We start from the raw sequence: 14270 nt of genomic DNA, 5'->3' as shown, positions 1-14270 counted from the left end.
TGTCAATTCATATTCCACATATTCTTCCGACCACTTTATTATTTTGTTCAACATAGTATGTGAAGGGATTTAAATAATAAAGGAATCATAGGATATACCCTAAGTCGACTACTAAGCGCACCAAATTCCCTGCAGTCAATGATAGCCAAGTGGGGCGCCATCACGAATACCTTGTGTAGAACTCAGTCATATCACCATTCGTCGCACCACAAGCAAATTTCCCACAAGCACCCCCTATTAAAAGACAGTTCAAAACAGTTTTCTCTTTTTATTAGAGTCACATCAACAAGTTACATCATAGCAGTCCTTATAGACAAATGCAAAGTAGCTTGCAATAATGACTCCCCATCAAAACGCATTTCTAAAACAAAACGAGTATGAAAAGAGGTGAAGTAAAGCTACAGAGGAAACAGGTGTTTAGTCCACGAGCAGAGAACCATCAGAAAGACAATATTGCTCTGACAAGAGTACACAACATCTTTCTTCTTCGGCTCAATGATGGACAAACTGTTTAGCAAGCAGCATAAATACAAGTTATTCAGAGGGTCAGCAAGATGAAAAATGCAGGAATAAGACTGTAAATGTATACAGGTGTAAATACTGACATAACATGTACTCAATAATAGCATTCTCTTCACATCAAAAGTATGATTTAGTAAGTATGAAACAAATAAAAACACAAGGGGTAATTAATGTGATTTCAAACATTCAATCCTTGCCATTGTTTTTCGTATTTCACAGTCATGTCTCCCTCTTCTCTTGACATACAAAATATAGTTTGCTTCACATTTACATGGAAATTGTGTCATTAAACACCCGTTAATATGAAATACATTTCCACTGCGCGGTGCAAACATTTCCTATTCATTCAAATCTGTTTGATGTTTCCAAGTTTGCAAAGTCATTCATTCTCATTCTCATTCATGCTGGAAATGTTCAACAATCCAAGACAAAGCATAAAGTTAGTCTAAAAGTTGGATTTTAGGTATGCAAATTACCCAAACTTGGTCTAAAATATAGGGAATGGTGCAGCTTCTTATAAAATCTATTGTCTCCTACAATGGAGAAACTATTGCTAATAAAAAAAAATAAAAATAAACAAGACATAACATGCTTTATATGTGAACTTTTACAAAATAAAGAAAACTAAAGTGCAAGCACAAATGCAAACATATTCTAAAGAAATAAATCAAATGTAAAGCAATACTAAACGTATTGTGATTCAGTATCAACATTTCATTTGAATATGCATACTATGGAGGATTTCGTGTCTTGTGGCCTGTCATGCGGCGCATACAACACCTCAAGGCCTGACACATTTGTACACTCACAACAAAGGATTACGTCAAAAGGATAAAAATGTACAATTTTTTGTAAAAAAGAAAAGAAAAAGATTTCAGTTTGCTTGGAGTTGCTTTTGATTGTGACAAGATTGTCTATACATTCTCTTATCAAGCATAACATTTATATTCAAGGCTATCGGTTTCCCTACTAAAACTGCATTTAGGTCGGGAGCAGTCAACTAGCATTAATAGGAAAAAAAGTAACAGGACTTTAGACTGGTTGAAAAATACAGCATTAAATTGTAGTACAGGAAGAAAAAAAATAAACAGTGTGGCTCATTTTTTTCATCAACAATCTGCAGAGACCATAGGTCGTAATCAAGGCAGTAAAAAAATAACACAAAATAATTCATTCGTATACGTATATCAAAGATTCTCAAAATGCCCCGCATTTGGAATATTCAAAATACATAACAGAACTCCTTGAAAGGTTTTAAAAAATAAAAGTGGAATATTGCTTTACTTAAAGCCGTAACAGAAAGACATGCAAGCATGGTCTTCAAACAGTGCTGTAATAATAATAATAATAATAATACAGGGATTAATAATCTCTCCAAGTTTAACCTTCAACAGTGGTGCTAATATCCCTTTTGTATTTAAAACAAAACAAAACAAAACTATGGAATAAATACAAAATTTGTTTCCATTTTTGGGCAGTGATCCAAATTAATATCATTGCATCATGCTTTTAGGACTAGCCTCAGGCTGCATGTCATTGTATTGAGAATTTATACAAAAATAAGAACCTTTAGCATTTTTTTTCCTTTCCAAGTGATTGAAGCTATGTATGCATTGAATTAAGTAGGAATGGTCAAAAGGTATGGCAATGTAAGGCAGAAAGGGAATTTGGAATGACATGTCTTATAAAATCCACCTAAGCCACCAAAACAACATGTGCTTTCAACAGTCACACCTGAAGTCCCCCCTTCCCCGTTTTAAAGCCATTACACCACCAACTGAAAGGGACAGTACAGATATAACAGGTGACATAATCATCAAACACATTTTTGGTCCACATTGTGTCATTTCATCAATGAAAAGACAAACAAATGAAAGTAGGCAGAACAGTACTGCATGATGTCATACGAAGAAAAGACATGCACAAAAGCCAAAGTAAAAAATTATGACATCATACAAGTTTGTCATTTGTGTTATTGAACCCTGAGCTAAATCAAAAATATTGTATAAATATAATATTTAACAAGCTCATAGCAAAAAGGTAACCAACTCAAGAGACCCGAGTTAACCTCAAATTTGGCTTGAAGCACAAAATTGCTTCAAGTGGTACAATTGTCACTGGTCAACTCGGGTGGACCTTTATGTAAAATACTCCTCAATACTGCACAAAATGCTATGTGTCCACACACTCTAGCCAAAAGGCAGCTACCATAAAAAAGGGGGGAAAATATACATTTGAAACTCATCATTTTCCCAAATGTGTTCCTTTTCATTGTCAAGGCTTGATTTCCTCTTGCTATAAACATGCACAGCCTATTTAAAAATGCAGCTACAGGAGAAAAAAAAAAAAGACAAACATCGCCCCGACCTTTAATAAGTGCCCTTCAAGTATTTATGCATTGTATCTGAAATAGCTAAAGTTGGTCTTCTGACAACCTTTGCTACAAAAAAAGTAATAAACATAAGTCAAACCGCTATCATGTAGAACGTTACTAAAGAAAACTGTCAGAACATAATACTAGCAAAAAGGTAAACATCTCTTCCCTTTCAGTTAAAAAAAAAATGCAACCATCTACACCAAGCATGCGCCACATAACAACCTCTCACCAGGAGAGATGTTTGTTGTTCAACAACCACACCCTTAACTCTTTCAATTGTGTTTCTTGAGTCCATGTTTTGTGCTGTCATGAACATTGGGGCTGAAATCAGGGCATATGCCATTAGTTATTTTGGCGTTGGCAGTGTCATGCACGTTGTGAAAAGACAGTCTTGAATTTGTTTGTTGATGTTGGCAGGTACCAGTGAGGAGGCCTGAATTTTCAGGGTACAGGTATTCCTCTGCAAAGTCCATGTGTTCTTCCACAAAGCTCCTGAAATTCTCTGTAGACACCACAAGAGGGCGACATGACAAAAACAGCAGAAAACCTCTTATTAACAAGAAGACTTTGAGGAATTTCATTGCTCTGTACTCCTGTGCTGTGCAATAAAGTAATTTTTATTCCTGCATTCATTCATTTACTCACTCACTCCCATAGCCATGATAATATTAACAAAGGCTTAACACAATGCTTTTCTTCTAATAAATAACCAAGTAATTGTGGGATGCTTTTACTTTTAAACCCAAATTAAACTCAAATGTATGCAGGACCAAAAATTTAAAATAAATAAATAAAAGTGAAAATAAAAACAAATATAAAAATTCTAATTAAAAATTTTAATTAAAAAAATCAATATAAATGGAAATAAATACAACTATTTATCTATCTATATCTATATATACAAAAGTAAATATTAAATATTAATAATAAATAAAAATGCTATTTTTGTATTTATTTTTACTTTTATATACATAGTTTTTATTTCCATTCATATTTATTTTTTTATTAAATTATTAAATTAGATTTTTAATCTCTGTTTTTATTTTATTTTTTTATTTTTTTCGTCATTTATTTATTTTTAATTTGGGCAGTTTCGGTCCGCCATACAAATGTTCTATTGTGTTTCATAAATGTAAAAAAAATAGTTGCTTTTCTCACCAAATGTGATCTTTCCTGTGTCTTCACTGTCAATGGCAGCAAACAAGCAAGATACACTGAGGTGAGTCACTCCCAAAGCGGTCTTCAGAATAATTGCCAATTCTGTTTCTGTGATAGCGCCATCCTCCTCGGCTTCAAACATCTTAAAAATGACATCACAGTATATACAGTACATCATATACTATTAGTTGAATGAACCTACTTAGCTTGCTCTATGGTTCTGAGACTAATGGGGAGAAGGACATTAGGTGCCTATTAAATAAAGTTTATTATTAAGAATATATTTTATTTAAAATGTGTTCTGAAAATCTAATGAGGCCCACATTTATAGTGCTTACTCAGCTTTATGATTGATGAAATAGCTGTTCAACTGTAAATGTATATAGGTTAAAGCTTTCATGCAACCACAACAGGAGTTTATTTTTCAACATCAATCTTAAAACGTTAACCCAGATTTGCAGATTTTTGCCATCTTACACAACAAAGCTACGCACTAAATACGATAAACAGTATTCAATTTGGCGCTTAGATGGGCTTAAAGATCGAAACACAACTTACCTTGAAGGCCAATTTCAGCGTTTCCAGACTTTTAGAAGGTCTGCATACAACAGATAAGGCTATCACATACTCTCTGATATCCACGCTATTATCTTCATGCTGGGAAAGCAAAAGACAAAGACAGTCACCATCATGTTCATCCATGAACTGGTTTCATTGACACAAATGCATTGACATTGCCATTAAAAATGAAGAAACTTTTATTTTTTTTGTCAACCAAATACATTCTTCAGACTTGAGAGATTAAGACAGAAAATGCTGACCTCATCAAAAAGGGAGAACGTGTCTTGTAACATATCTGAAACGGGCACATCCAAGAACTGAGCAAAGTCATCCAAGGACAGCTTCTGTCCTTCCAGTTTCCTGGATCTGTTTGCATAATCCTGCAGCACCTTTTCAGGGTTTGGGGGTTTAAGCCTGTAACGGGAAATTTAATTATCATGAATAGTGTGCTCAGTAACATTAGGAAACAGAAAACATTTCACGAGTCAGATAGTTGTAGAACTTCATTTCATACACCTTATAGACTAATTTGAGTACTGCTTCTAAATTATTAACTTCAACAACGACGAAGACTACAGTGAGGTTTGATCGACTTACCCTAGTCTCCTGACAAGTTTGGAAAACTCCAACAGGCAGGTGTCAACTGGCAGTCTCAACAGGCCTTCTGCCATGGCGAGCTGGCAGTCCTCAAATGAATAATCTGTGATGGGGACCCCAAGGGCTCTGTGTCCAGGAAGACAATGGCATGTCTTTAGTGTATGGACAACACACAAAAATACATTGCAGTCCTTAAGAATCCCCCCCCAAAAAGGCTGTCAAATGGCAAGTTAAGCATAATATGACACTCCCAATAAATAAAAGAAATATGTACACTTTACACACTATACGAAAGGGCAATGCAATTCACATTCGTTCTCGCAGCTACTAGCTGTCTTCTTCAGCAATGTATGAGCTGCTAATAACACTTTGGGTATGTCAGCTGGCTTACGATGTCACTAGTTCAGCACAGGGCCGTAGCTAATCATTTAGGGCCCCGGGGTAAACAACCAAAACCGACACGGGAAAATATTGTTTCAGGCCTCTTTACAATACACGTATCGATACGAAGGCGTCAGAATGAATATTGCACATTCACTCATAAAGTTTCCCAATCCATTTGCGAAAGTTGCTTCTTTAGGCGCGGTGCTGGAGGTAAAACTGAAGTGCTGCTAATATTAGAAGAAGAAAACATTCTTGCCATCATAAAAATATAATTTGCGTTTTTTGTTGTAGCCTTTTATTAATCAGCCACCTAAAACAGCCAAGCATCTGCGGCTCTTTAGGACCGAAGTTGAACAAACAAACACACGAACTGTAATTGATAAGAACATTTAATCAACATTAAATATAGGTTACCATTTCAACTGTTTCCTCTTGTGGTGTTTTCGTTTTTTAGTTTGAACACTAGCAGAAAGTCTTCCAGTATAAAAATTATTTGTCTTATTCCCAGTTAGCTGGTCTAAGTTGATAAACGTACAGCCAGGACCTGCTGTATTATGTTGCATAATAAAATGTTAGCTGCTCAAGTGAAGCCATTTAATGCATTTTCGATGTAATGCTTTGTCCAAGAAATGCTAAATTTTAAATTGTTTGAATTTGCAGTCACATCAAATATTTATAGACAATAAAACACAGTTTGTTGTGGATTTAAATATAATCTGTTGATTACATTAAAAAAAGAAACTATTTTCTTCATTATACAGCGAAATGTATTTAGTATAAATATTGTTTATCCAAATACAAGATTCTTCTATAGAATTTTCAGGAGGATGGATGGATACCCCCTGCATTCAACCTCCCCGTAACTGATTAAGTAATTAGTAAAACATTAGTCAAATGCTCCTCAGATGAAGTCATTGATAAGTAAAATTGCGCCATAAAGAGGGGCTGGGGATGACTGAGCCATGTAATCTATTACATGTTTAGTTTTCTGAGTCGTATTGGATTTTTTACACAACTAAAAAACAAACCATTTCAAAACTTACTTGGCCATGACATGTCTCACATTGATAGCAAAGAGAGCCGGGTTCCTTTTCTCTTCTTCAGAGGGAGTGTAGATGGGAAGAAACTGCAGAAAGAGACACACTTATTTAAATGATTAGGGTAATTTGCCATTCAAAATCCACCCTTATTATCCCCTAAGATCGTGTACAGCATTACTTCATGAACTATGAGATGCACACATATAACTTACCTCTATTTCAAAGACATTGTGTAGCTGGCATAGTGTCAGCCACAAGATCTTAAACCTGGACAGAAAAAATTAATCAAAAATAAACACAATGAAGAAAAATTGACAAAAAAGACTTGGTTTACATGTAGGTGGAGGGGAAATACGCATGTTTCTCCAAGTACCTCAATCATCAAACAAAAGGAGCAAAAACAAGTATTGTACAGTAAATGGTGAAAGCAAAAATACTTACGCGCCAGGCCCTTGCCATGTCCATGTAATTGTATCCTTCACAAGACAAAATAGACAGGTAAATGAAAGAAACTGTATTTTTTATATAAGAGCATTTTCAGTTGCAGTTTTAGTTTGCTACAAAGTTCAATACTGTGAACAACATTGATATTGTCATGACTGAATTTTGAAATAGTTTTAAACTTATGCAAAGAACACACGCACACTTTCAAAAGTTGTGAGCTAGTCTTCCAGTATACAATTTAATCATAACTGAGCCAATGAAAAAAAAAAAAAAATAAATAAATAAATTGTAATGCCCAAAATCAGACTGCTTGTTGTGCTCTACGCTAATGCTTTGCCCAAAAATGGCCACCAGATGTCTCTAGAATAACACCTTACACAGAACTTCAAAGATTGACGTACTCATCATTAGAGCATCATCGTTTTAAACTGGAAGGGCAAAACCAACAATTGCTAATAGGGACACATTTGATTTTATATATATATATACATATATCACAGATGTGTTAGCATTATTGTTGTAATCTGATCTATGATTGAATGATTTGATTGTTAGAAGTTGTTATAGTTAACTAAAAGACTGCAAGTCAACATGTTGGGCTAACAACGCTAATTGACGTAGATGAAATTAAATTTATATTAATTAATGGTTCATTTTGCTTAATTTTAGCATGAGAACATTTATGTATTATGAATGTGACTGATGTTTACTGGAATATAGATTCGGAAAGTATTCAGTGCTTCACTTCCCCCCCTCATTTGTTGTTATAGCCTCATTTCAAAATGGAATTAATTCCTTTTCCCCCTCAAAATATTACACACAACACCACCCCCTTTTAAAAAAAAAAACGTAAAACATCTTTGCAAATGCATTAAAAATAAAAAAAACTAAGAAATTACATGTACATAAGTATTCACAGCTTTTGAATACTTTCCTGATACACTGAATAGTGTGTTTGTAAAAACTTTTCAAAATTGTTCAGGCCTACTGCTTACATAATCATGATTTAAAGAATCGTACCAGTTTATTTGGGTATCTCATTACAACAGGCTGCACTGGTACCGCTGGGATAAAGGCCCCTACAAGACCAAAATGAAAACATGTAAAGGTTTTGGATTACAAACAAAGAACATTCACATTTTAAATATAATTGAAAAACCAAAGTGGACCTCCATTAATACTTTGGTTTTAAACAAAAGTAAAATTCATGACAGAATCTGTGCTCACATTTAGATACATCTGAAACAAGTATGAAAAAGAAAAATGATGACCTGCTTACCTGGCTTAAAGGTGATTAGGCAGGATCTATTTGTGCAGGTTCCCTCTGGAAATATCATTATCTGCATGAAAAAAATGCAGACATCATAAAAAAAAAAAAAAAACCTATATAAAAGCTTGGGTGGCGGGGTGCAGTATCAACAGAAAAAAAATATGTATAAATGAATGTTGAATTATCCTCCCTCCCATGTTAAAAAGAAAACAAAGGATGACAACAGACAACTATTTAATCAGGACACAAACCTTCGAATCAAATCTTACAAATGTTACGCTGAAACATTGATGTACAACTTCATTTGTATGACCGTTATGTTACTGTATGATCAAATATAATTTAATAAATTGACCGGCTTTGACTCTGGAACCAATGATTCTAAATTATAATCCCAAATTGAATGATTTTTTTTGTTTTGCCTTCATAAGAATGCTCAGTTTAAAACATATCCACAGTGATCATCAATGAGCCCCTTTTCGAGGCATGTTCCTTTACCTGTGGCCATTTCCCTCCAGAGTGGGCTCTGCGTTTGATCTCTTCCACAGTCTTCTTTCTTGAGTTTTGGTCTGATCGTGATACAAACACTGGCCTGATGTACTTTATCAAAGCTGGGGGAAAAGACAGAGTCACAGGTGAGAGCACAAAATAGAAAAGGGTCTAGCAGCACTCACCTCTTAAGTAGAAGAAAACAGACTAGCACTTTTACAACCGTTTAAAATGCGCTTGTATGATTTATGCACTGTGTCAGAAAGTGCTGGATTAGTTCAGTAGATTAATAACTATTTAATTTGAGAAAAAAATATGTTTTCATCATGCATAAAACCTGTACCACAACCGTACTGACATGTAACCCAAAAACCGAGGAACAGACCAAATTGTGGTTTACCTGTACAGCTGCACCCCTAACATATAATATGTGCAACAATTATCCATAAAAGGGAAAAACTTACAATTTACAAGAGGGAACCGTAACCCGATATAAATTGTTACTAAAACAAGCAGAACAAGGGCAGCATAAGAGGAGAAGTGAGGTCATGCAAATAGTGTAATTGATTCCAACCGTGATCTGATGGAAAGGGATTACGACTACAACCCTCAAGAGACACTTTGAACGTGGCACAGTGGTGTGGTTGATCAAGTCTTAATACCCATTTTGGATTCAACTTGCTGAGTTTGAGCAAAGGGTTCTGGTTCGTCCCATAAATTTGACAAGCAGAGCAAGTTTAGATAGGCAATACAAGATTACATAGACATTTGAGAAAGTGGTGTTTAGTGGTGAAAGGGGCGGGATTTGTATCTTCACACATTCCTAGGCACAGCATGTTGATATCAATTCCAACCATGCTGTTCTGTAAAATGTATATGTTAAGTATAAGAGCAATCGCCTGAATGAAAATATCATTAGCACTTATTGGCTTGTATAAACTGTTCTATCATTTTCTGTATAGGATTATGCACAGGGCTGTCACAAATCTTTAAATCAATGATGATCCTATTGACTAGTCTATCGATTACCCCCCGCCCGGCCGGGTATAGCTATGTTGGTTTAACTGGTCATACCAAATTATTGGATGTTTTGCTCCCGCAAATTAAATGATTACAGGACATACTGTGACGACACATAAGCTTGTTCAGTACTAAATCCTTCTCTATGGTTAAACTTGTCTTGTCTGAGTTAAAGCTTCTCTTGCTAACTTGGCTTAGCATAGCTTGCTACAAAGTACATCTACATGGCCAAGCAGTGATAAAGTGTGAGTATAAAATTAAGGGCTGCAGCTATTAAATATTTTGGTAATCGAATCTCCAACTGAAAATTTCATTGAACAATCAAGTATTTGGACAGATTATTATTTATTTTTTGCTTGGTTGAGGAACACATGAAAAGAGAAGAGAAAATAACAATTCACCTCATGAACGACCAACTGTTTTGTTTTTTTGTTTTTTAACTAAATTTAAACTTTGCATAGCAATATATATTTTTCTCTGGAAACAGCCCTAACAACAGCAGAAGACGTTTCTTACTTTTTATTCCCCCTTGATCTTTGTGATGAAATCTGGAGTACACAATTACAAAGAGAGACTAGCGTTCTTATAAATATGTTCTTTGAGATCAGTCTTACCAAGACCGTACTTGCTGAGTTCACAAGAATTTACTCTGCATTCCTGATATTCGAATTATCGAATGCGACTGAGTGCGTCAGTGAGCTGGCCAAACAGGGTTTTGGGTGTTGCAAACATCTATCCAACCACCTGAACCGCTTATCCTCACGAGGGTTGTGGGCATGCTGGATGGAGCCTGTCCCAGCTGTCTTTGGGCAGTAGGTGAAGTACAACCTGAACTGGTTGGGGTTTTGAAATTGTCACATATATTTTTGTGGCAGAAATGTTTGTGTCAACCAATATTTGTGGTTGACTTAGCCATTTTCCTCCCTACCCTAATTCTGCATAACCTACAGTATAGGTTTCAAAATTATAAAAATCAGTGATAGTTACTCACTTCCCCACAAGGGTATATCCTTGCTCTCGGCTTTCATGACAATTGAGGCCATTGTCATGGTGACTGGGATGGCATCAAAGTAAGAAGAGTGGGGCGCTAGAGTGAGAATGGGCGCTTCGGCAGGCAACGCCCTTTGGCCTTTAACAGTCATCCAATGGAAGCCACCCGCAAACCACATGACCCGCATGATGATCTTCAAAATGATGTCGACCAGTCTGAAACCAAGAGAATTCAGGTTAAAGGCTTCAGTTACCAGCAACTTACACATGTAGATAACATGTATGAAACTGTCAAACAAGTACAAGTATACAAGGACTACAAAACACTAATGTACAAACATTCAATATGTATTTTTTTATGAAAATGACAAAATGCACCCCCCACCCAAAAAAAATAAATATATATATAAACTCTAATATGCTAAGCCGCTAGTATATATACTATATAGCTCACGTAGTAAACAAAAACTGTGAATAATGTGTAAAAAGGTGCAAAGCAGCACTAATGCAACTTGAAATAAGATTGCTCACTCAGTTTGGCCTCAGATATTATGAGCAGGTTACAAGTTCATAGAAGTTGAGAGTGGCTACGGTCCGCATGCTGTATTGGTTGTCTCACTGCCTAGTAGCGCCACAGTGCATTGCGTTTTGATCAATACAACTTCAAACAAAAAACAACCTCAGAGACCATTTTGCAGTTGTGCCAACCATAATGTCAAAATCCGCTGCGTGACCACTGACCAGTACTTCAATTGAATTGAATTCATTCACAACAGGGCACCCACCTCCTCCAGAGGCACTGGGGTTCAACAGCAGTCTCAGAGCGTCCCGCTGAGGCCAGAAATGCAAAAGGCCAAGCCAGCAGCATCATAAATGCAGCTAGGAGTAGACGGATGGGGAATAGCGTGACTGTCATAACTGCCATCTGTAAACAAAGAGAGAAATAATATGGATAAATAAAACATAACCAATGCATTCAAGCATTCAAAATAAGCAGACCCAATGTATTCTTAGCTAATTAACTGTAATAACTGAGGAAGTGGCTATTTTGCTGTGACCGGCAACTCGCCTCCTAATGCTATTTTGCTGTGAACTGCGCAAGAACAAGTGTGAACTCTGCGCTAGTGAATATGCCCCGTGAGTGTGACGTCTCGGGTTTGATACCCGCTTTATTGACAATTCCGATTTTACGTCACAAGACAAAATAGAGGTCTTGGTGAAATGAAGCTCTCCGCTCATTGAAAAGCATTGTGGAACGTGTGAATGGTTTGGGCCGAGTACAGCCATCGATCGCAGTGAGCAAAAATGGGCTAAATGTCCATATGAATGTACTCACTTTATTAAACAAAAAGATGTTCTCAGCGCTATCACGTGTTACAATAATGCGCACAGGTCTGTACATGACCGCCCAGGTCCATAGCAAAAATACTCTTAAAGGCAAAACGAAAAGTGACCCATCGTCATCACAAAACAAAGGGGCACCACCATAATACAATTTTTACAACAATTTCTTGAAAACAGCCTATGCTGTGGGGGTTATGGTTAGACAGGTAAGGCCGATAGAAGCCAAATGAAAACTTCTTGAAAAGACACAGAAGGGGGTAAAGTGAGGCAGGAACCACGCCAGGTCCGGCGATTGAACAATCAGAGCCATTCACGGCAAAATAGTGCTAGCGGGAAGAATTGCCGGTCACGGCAAAATATCTACTGCCATAATTTACAATGTTATGTTATTTAGTGTTAGTGATACCCCAAATACTGTTCTCCTATTTGGTGGCGATGAATTTTTAAGGTTGCATCTGATTGGTCAGTCACAATTCTTGCACGTCTTTGCGACACGTCGTAATATTAATTTCACATGGACGATTCCAGAATGGATCACACTAAAAAAAATTATACTGCTGTCTCAAAGTTTAGCAGTTTACTTGAGCAGCGTGACATTTCACATACTATCTTTTTCTCTGAACCTAAATGTGTGAAAACTGTCAAATGTACTACACGTGTTGAATGGGATGTGCGTAAGCAACAATGTGGGAATACAAATATAACGGTCTACTGTAGCGTATAAAACGACATTCTCTAAAGTAAATAATCGATCATACTCTGAGTTCATCTCTTAATGTAACAAAAACTAACAATTGTGTTTCAAGTAAACAAAACATTAGTTTAAAAGCAACAAGCTAGGCCCATCATTGGGGGCTGGCCACGCTCCTTAAATCGTGACATTATCCCATGCTTTAAGATTCCTTGAAATAGCTTGTTTTATGTTTATTAGTCACTTCTCTACAGCACGATGCTAACAAAGTATTGTTAAAATGGCTAATTTGTTAAGATTATTTAAAAGCTGGCAAATATAGCAGATGAGAGAATGCACCATTTAGGCAGCTAATGTTAGCCAACTGGCTAGTACTCGCACAGCTGACTGGTATACATGCAGAAAAAAAAGAAAACAAACGTCATTAATAGTAGTGACAGCCTTGCCGCATTATTTACCACAAAGAGTCATACGAGTCCATTGAAACAATTGCACGCATGCATAATCGTTACCTTAGCTTTTTCAATTGGGGTGAATTTCAAGACATGTACAAAAGGGTTTCTGAACGGAGGCGCTTGGTCCATCTTCTTCCCATCACCTTCCATCGCACATTGTTGTCTCTGAGTCCGTAACCTCATCCCGATGAGTATATGTCGAGGCTACTCTATGTATTAAAACACAAACGTGATAATGATTCAAAATAGAGTTTTTCCACGCGCAACGCAGTTTTCGCCCAATCGGTATCTTGCTCGGCGGCTAATTACGGCGACAGTGCGTGGTTATTAACGCTATCTCCTTTTATCGGGCACCATGGAGGGATAATGGTTAGCTCAAGGATTAGGCGGGGTTATTTGAAGTAGCCTTTATCTTTACGCCTAGACGCCTTCTCGCAAAGCAATCCGCTAGCTCGGGATGCTAACGGAGCCACGATTCCGCTGCCCTGTCTTTGCACATGCGCACAAAACGCATCCAACCACAATTAAGGATGGAGACAACATAAATACTGTATTGGAGTATCAAGTTAAAACATATTTGTGCTCGTTTGTTTACGTGTATTAAATCACAAAATATAATAAATTCATCGAGACTGGTATTGTGCTGTGTATAATGCTGCTTGCTCAGTTGAGAAGGCAGCTCCCCAGTATTTTTGAGACATTTTTGGCTCCACGCACGTTAATGAATTTTACAATCCACAAAGTTTAAACACTAAATATATATATATATATATATGTGTGTGTGTGTGTGTGTGTGTGTGTGTGTGTGTGATGTGAATGTATTTATTTGGTTTGTGATGATGCGTTTCTGTAAATAACCGTATATGGGAGGCAATAAAGGACCATAAAGTTTTTGTCATTTTAATTTACGGTCGGCTACATCCCACGA

The 14270-nt window shown here is 36.5% G+C and overlaps 1 protein-coding gene across 1 annotated transcript; it reads right to left on the bottom strand.

The window, feature by feature from the left end:
• Positions 1–253: 253 nt before the first annotated feature.
• LOC144058167 (lysophosphatidylcholine acyltransferase 1) lies at positions 254–13831 on the bottom strand. Its single transcript, XM_077576462.1, has 14 exons — positions 13400–13831; positions 11638–11777; positions 10854–11068; positions 8852–8964; positions 8363–8423; positions 8104–8162; positions 7081–7115; positions 6852–6906; positions 6643–6725; positions 5216–5341; positions 4879–5032; positions 4616–4714; positions 4058–4199; positions 254–3401 (listed from the first exon to the last, which is right to left on the bottom strand). The coding sequence occupies exons 1-14, from the start codon at positions 13523–13525 to the stop codon at positions 3172–3174; spliced, it is 1638 nt and encodes a 545-aa protein (XP_077432588.1). The 5' UTR covers positions 13526–13831; the 3' UTR covers positions 254–3171.
• Positions 13832–14270: the final 439 nt, after the last annotated feature.

This window comes from Vanacampus margaritifer, chromosome 9, assembly GCF_051991255.1.
Source record: "Vanacampus margaritifer isolate UIUO_Vmar chromosome 9, RoL_Vmar_1.0, whole genome shotgun sequence".
NCBI classification, from domain to species: Eukaryota; Metazoa; Chordata; class Actinopteri; order Syngnathiformes; family Syngnathidae; genus Vanacampus; species Vanacampus margaritifer.
Note: the sequence above shows the minus strand (reverse complement) of the source record. Positions and strands in the feature narration are given on the sequence as shown.